The 6,157-nt window shown below is 46.6% G+C and overlaps 2 protein-coding genes across 2 annotated transcripts in view; one reads left to right on the top strand and one right to left on the bottom strand.

Annotated features, from left to right (window-relative positions):
* Positions 1-12: 12 nt before the first annotated feature.
* Positions 13-3,207, top strand: LOC140962724 (uncharacterized). The gene is made up of 3 exons (XM_073421687.1): positions 13-1,115; positions 1,210-1,787; positions 1,875-3,207. The coding sequence occupies exons 1-3, from the start codon at positions 254-256 to the stop codon at positions 2,412-2,414; spliced, it is 1,980 nt and encodes a 659-aa protein (XP_073277788.1). The 5' UTR covers positions 13-253; the 3' UTR covers positions 2,415-3,207.
* A 1,666-nt stretch (positions 3,208-4,873) lies between these two features.
* Positions 4,874-6,157, bottom strand: part of LOC140963338 (uncharacterized) — a 4,786-nt gene continuing 3,502 nt past the window's right edge. Inside the window, exon 2 of the mRNA XM_073422631.1 lies at positions 4,874-5,961. Coding sequence (XP_073278732.1) covers positions 4,874-5,961 — 1,088 coding nt within the window. The remainder of the gene's footprint in view (positions 5,962-6,157) is intronic.

Raw genomic sequence — 6,157 nt, 5'->3', positions numbered from 1 at the left:
AGCGCGCCTGTCCTCACGCTCGCCCGGCACGTCAGCTCGCCGATCGTGCCTCGCCCCCAGCGCACCTGCGCGCCCCTCCTAGCCACCCTTCGCACCACCCGACAGCGTACGCTCGCCCGGTGCGTCCTCCCCCGCACGAGCGTGCACCCGACTTGTGCTCGTCACCGACTCCTCCTTGCGGCCTTTTGAGTATTCTTACTCGTCTCTTCCGGGTCAGTTATCTCCTTTTGCCGTTTGATTATCCATAAAACTTATGTCTTCTTCCGATTCCGAGTCTGGTTCCTCGAGTGATTCCGAGAGGTCTAGCGGGTCTAGCGAGTCTAGCCAGAGTAGGACTTCCCTAGCTGATCCTGAATTTACCCTTGACTCTCATGAGGAGGAAGTCACCACTCATAATCGTCCTGGTAAGGAAGTCCGTCACGTGAACCAACAAATGAACATGTCTGAAGCAGATAACTTATGGTACGGTCATTTGTCATCCCATATTCCTCCCACTAGCGAGTCGAAACTTAGGACTTTGTGGCACATTCCATCCTCTCACCAAATCATCATACCTAGCCCAGAGGACCGACCCTATCTAGCCCCTAAGGGCTATTATACCTTTTTTCAGCATCACTTTGATGCCGGTCTTCGCTTTCCCTTGTGCGATTTCCTTCAAGAATTGAGCAAGTACTATCAGGTGCATTTAGGTTTACTCACTCCCAACGCTCTCCGCTTGATAAACTGTTTCGTTGTGTTATTCCGGGCCCTAAACCTCCCTTTGAATTGCACCACCTTCTCCTACTTCTTAGTTCTGTCTCGATCAAAAGAAGGACCTTTCTATGTGACCTCCCGGTCTAGTCACAAACTCTTCGATGGGGCCCCCAGTCACGTGAAGGACTGGAAAAAATATTTCTTTTTTGTTCAGCCCCCTAAGGAATTGACCTGCTTCACGGATTGGTATCCTTCTTTCACCAAACCCAAATTTTCCAAGGGTTATAAAAAAGATGAGGAGTATCTGCAGATAATGAGTGTATTAGGAGATCGATGCTTTAGTATTCCCCAACTCTTGTCTGAAGATCTCATGTGTCACGCCGGGTTGAGTCCCGCGAAAATTAAGCTGAAGGAGAGTGCCGGTAGATATTCTCGCCTCTTAACCATTTTTATCTTTCTTTTGCTTATTGCGTTCTTTGATAATATTCTCATTCGGTTTTCTGTTTTTACTTGCAGGTGTTAGAGTCATGAATGCTGCATTGCTTCGCGAGGTTGCGAAAAAGAAGGCTGGGAGTTCATCATCCGTTCCCCAGAAGTCAGTCGTTCCAGCAGCCACGATGGCCACGAAAGGAGACTGTCATGTTGCTGAGAAGAAGAAAACAAGCTCTTGCTCTACTACTGTGAAGAGGCCTGCTGGCTCCCCTACAGCCGTGAAGAAGAAGGCATGCACGTCCTCCTCCGCTCCGAAGCGAGCATCCTCTCCGCCTCCTCGAGCCAAGTCGCCACCTCCGTCTGGTAAGAAGAAGGCACCCACTGATCCTAGCCCGTCGGTCTCACAGCATGGTAAACGTAAGATTTCTGATATCTCAGTTGTATCAGTCTCTTCTCCAGAAGGGTCCGAGTCAGACGAGGGGCCTCCCCCTGAATCGGCGGTGCATCCTCTATACACCCCGGACACGGCCATCGTGGGGCGGGGTCCTACTCATCTGGCTCATAAGATAATGTATCAGCTTCCTTCCGACGCAGACTCAGCGTTCATGAGTTCACTGGGGTGGTCTGAACTCACTCGCCGGACATGTAGCAGTATCACTGAGGTATATTTCTCCTTCCAGTCATTAGATTAATATCCAATATATGTTTGATCTTCTTGTCGTCTTTTCACTCTTATCTATCTTATTCAGGGCATGATGTACGCCGGGGAGCTGGTGGAGCGCGCCAATGATATCAGGTCCATCGCCTGCCAAGACTTACGCGAGGGTAAGGCTCTCCGCGAACAGCTCCAGGCTACTATTGACGAGATGAAAGTGACACACGCTAAGGAGCTTTCGGAGTCCCAAGCTCGAGGCGACGAGCTTCTGAAGGAGAAACAGGAATTTCTGAAAGAGAAACAGGAGTTTCAGCGACTGACAGATGATCACGTAAAGGAGAACCAGAGGCTGAAGGAAGAGTTAAAGAATGCTCTAGCTGAAGCATCACAAATCCGTAGGGACCTCAAGGATGCCAAGGCGCAACACGCTTCCGAAGCCTCTTCATTCAAAGAAGAATTCCTCAAGTCAGAGGAGTTCAATGAGATTTGCGCCCCTAAAGCTTTTCACTACTTGGAGGTAGGTTTCGAGGGTGCAGTCGACCTCTTCAAGGCCCAGGGATATCCTCCGCCAGGCGCACCTACTGACTTCATCGACATTGAGGGTTTCATAGCGAGTCTCCCCCCCGATTCTTAGACCGAGCTCCTTTACTTATGTCATTTTTTATTTACGCAAGCATTGTATGCCTTCGGGCCATATTCTGTTATTTTCTGCACTGCTTTACTTTCCGTAGTACTATGCAACATTTGCGATGTTTACATTTGGTTATTTCCTTTTGTGCACTTTTGGCATGTACGAACTCGCTTTATGCAACATTGAGTATTTTGCATTTGCATTCACTGCTTCTTCCGAATTTATCTTCGATGCTTTCAAATCACTAAGGTGAATAAAATCGGCATAGTGCGAACTCCTCTGCTAGGCGATGTCTTAGTATGAAAATAAAAATTCAACGCCCTCGCTTTCTAACTCCTCTGCTAGGCGATGCCTTAGCAGGAAAAGAGAAATTCAACGCCTCCACCCTCTAACCCCTCTGCTAGATGATACCTTAGCAGGAAAATAAAAATTCAATACCCTCACCCTCTAACTCCTCTGCTAGGTGATACCTTAGCAGGAAAAAAGAAATTCAACACACACACCTTCTAACTCCTCTGCTAGGTGATACTTTAGCAGGAAAATAAAACTTTCACACCCCCACCTTCTAACCCCTCTGCTAGGTGATACCTTAGCAGGAAAATAAAACTTTCACACTCCCACCTTCCTGCTCCCTTGCTAGGCGATGCCTTAGTAGGAAAAGAGAGATTCAACGCCTCCACCCTCTAACCCCTCTGCTAGATGATACCTTAGCAGGAAAATAAAAATTCAATACCCGCACCCTCTAACTCCTCTGCTAGGTGATACCTTAGCAGGAAAATAAAACTTTCACACTCCCACCTTCCTGCTCCTTTGCTAGGCGATGCCTTAGTAGGAAAATGAAGTTTTTCTCCTCACCTCTGCTCCTGGAAAATTTAATTTTTCTCCTGCACTCTACTCCTCTGCTAGGCGATGCCTTAGTAGGAAAAGAGAAATTCAACGCCCCCACCCTCTAACCCCTCTGCTAGATGATACCTTAGCAGGAAAATAAAAATTCAATACCCTCACCCTCTAACTCCTCTGCTAGGTGATACTTTAGCAGGAAAATAAAACTTTCACACTCCCACCTTCTCACTCCTCTGCTAGGCGATGCCTTAGCAGGAAAAGAGAAATTCAACGCCTCCACCCTCTAACCCCTCTGCTAGATGATACCTTAGCAGGAAAATAAAACTTTCACACTCCCTCCTTCCTGCTCCTTTGCTAGGCGATGCCTTAGTAGGAAAGGAGAAATTCAACGCCTCCACCCTCTAACCCCTCTGCTAGATGATACCTTAGCAGTAAAATAAAAATTCAATACCCTCACCCTCTAACTCCTCTGCTAGGTGATACAGTAGCAGGAAGTAAGCAACTCAACACACACACCCTCTAACCCCTCTGCTAGGTGATACCTTAGCAGGAAAATAAAAATTCAATATACTCTCCCTCTAACTCCTCTGCTAGGTGATACCTTAGCAGGAAAATTTAATTTTTCTCCTGCCCTCTGCTCCGGGAAAATTTAATTTTTCTCCTGCTCTCTGCTTCTCTACTAGGCGATGCCTTAGTAGGAAAAGAGAAATTCAACGCCCCCACCCTCTAACCCCTCTGCTAGATGATACCTTAGCAGGAAAATAAAAATTCAATATACCCCCCCTCTAACCCCGCTGCAAGGTGATACCTTAGCAGGAAAAAAGAAATTCAACACACACACCTTCTAACTCCTCTGCTAGGTGATACCTTAGCAAGAAAATAAAACTTTCACACTCCCACCTTCTAACTCCTCTGCTAGGTGATACTTTAGCAGGAAAATAAAACTTTCACACTCCCACCTTCTCACTCCTCTGCTAGGCGATGCCTTAGTAGGAAAAGAGAAATTCAACGCCCCCACCCTCTAACCCCTCTGCTAGATGATACCTTATCAGGAAAATAAAAATTCAATACCCTCACCCTCTAACTCCTCTGCTAGGTGATACTTTAGCAGGAAAATAAAACTTTCACACTCCCTCCTTCCTGCTCCTTTGCTAGGCGATGCCTTGGTAGGAAAATGAAGTTTTTCTCCTCACCTCTTCTCCTGGAAAATTTAATTTTTCTCCTGCCCTCTGCTCCTAGAAAATTTAATTTTTCTCCTGCACTCTAGTCCTCTACTAGGCGATGCCTTAGTAGGAAAATTAAGTTTTTCTCCTCCCCTCTGCTCCTGGACAATTCAATTCTTTTGCTGCACACTGCTCCTCTACTAGGCGATGCTGTAGTAGGAAAATTTAATTTTTCTCCTTCACGCTGCTCCTCTACTAGGCGATGTCTCAGTAGGAAAATTTAATTTTTCTCCGGCTCGCTGCTCCTCTACTAGGCGATGTCTCAGTAGGAAAATTTAATTTTTCTCACCCTCACAATGCAACAACTTTCCTGAATTGAAAAGAAAAACTTGATTTTATTGAATTCCAACGGATTACATAGGAAAATTCAGAAAATAAAATACATCAACGATAGAATCAAGAATAATACTTCCTAAGCTGATAAGCATTCCAAGGCCTCTTCAAAGCCTTGCCTTGTGCATTCTCCAAGTAATAGGCTCCAGAGCTCAGCCTCTCGATCACTTTGAAGGGACCCTCCCACTTTGGGTCCAACTTTCCTCTCTGCTCTTCTGGCACCTTCCTCAGGACCAAGTCACCTACCTGGAAGTTTCTCTGAACGACCCTCCGATTATAAGACTGTGCAATACGGTTCTTATAAGCTTCCATGTGAATGCTGGCAGCCTCTCTCTTTTCTTCCAGAAGATCAAGGTCAGTGGCGCGTCTCGCATCATTGTCTTCGTCATAAAACATTATTCTTGCTGATTCCAACCCAATCTCAGCTGGGAGCACTGCCTCATTACCATAGACCAAACTGAAAGGAGTTTCTTTGGTTCCTTCTCTTGGGGTGGTTCGGTATGCCCATAAGACACTTGGTAGCTCTTCAACCCAATTTCCCTTAGCATTGCCAAGTCGAACTTTCAGACCCTGCACCAGCGTCCGATTAGTCACCTCCACCTGCCCATTACTCTGCGGGTAAGCTACAGATGTAAAGACTTGTTGGATCTTCATCTCTTTACACCAAGCTTGGATCTTAGCCCCTTGGAACTGTCTCCCATTATCAGATATCAATCTTCTAGGCACCCCATATCTGCACACTATATTCTTCCATAAGAATTTCAGAACGTCACTCTCAGTGATTCTTGCCAACGGCTCTGCTTCCACCCATTTCGAGAAATAGTCAACTGCCACCAATAAGAACTTTTTCTGAGCAGGAGCTATAGGAAAAGGCCCCACAATGTCCATTCCCCACTGGTCAAAAGGACAAGCGGCCGTGATAGCCTTCATCATCGCGGTCGGCCGGTGATGCAACCGGGCATGACGTTGACAACTATCACAAGACATCACTATCTCTTGAGCATCATGCAGCACTGAGGGCCAAGAATAACCGGCTAGCAACACCTTCCTTGCCAACGCATAAGCCCCCAAGTGATTTCCACAGCACCCCTCATGAACTTCTCGGAGTACATAATCAGCCTCTTGATAACTCAAGCATCGAAGAAGCGGCCCTGCGAAAGACGTTCTATACAACACTTCTCCGATCATCACATAACGCGAACATTTTGTCTTCAACTTACGAGCTTCGCGAGGGTTATCAGGAAGCTTTCCCTATTTCAGGTAATCAATTATGCCAGTCCTCCAATCCTCCTCCCCCTATTCAAATGCGGGTGAACTCGTGTGAGGTGTGAGTTCAACTTGGAATAC

Source organism: Primulina huaijiensis, chromosome 17 (assembly GCF_012295235.1).
Source record: "Primulina huaijiensis isolate GDHJ02 chromosome 17, ASM1229523v2, whole genome shotgun sequence".
Taxonomy (NCBI): Eukaryota; Viridiplantae; Streptophyta; class Magnoliopsida; order Lamiales; family Gesneriaceae; genus Primulina; species Primulina huaijiensis.
The sequence above is the reverse complement of the archived record's forward strand: the minus strand, read 5'-3'. Positions and strand labels throughout refer to the sequence as shown.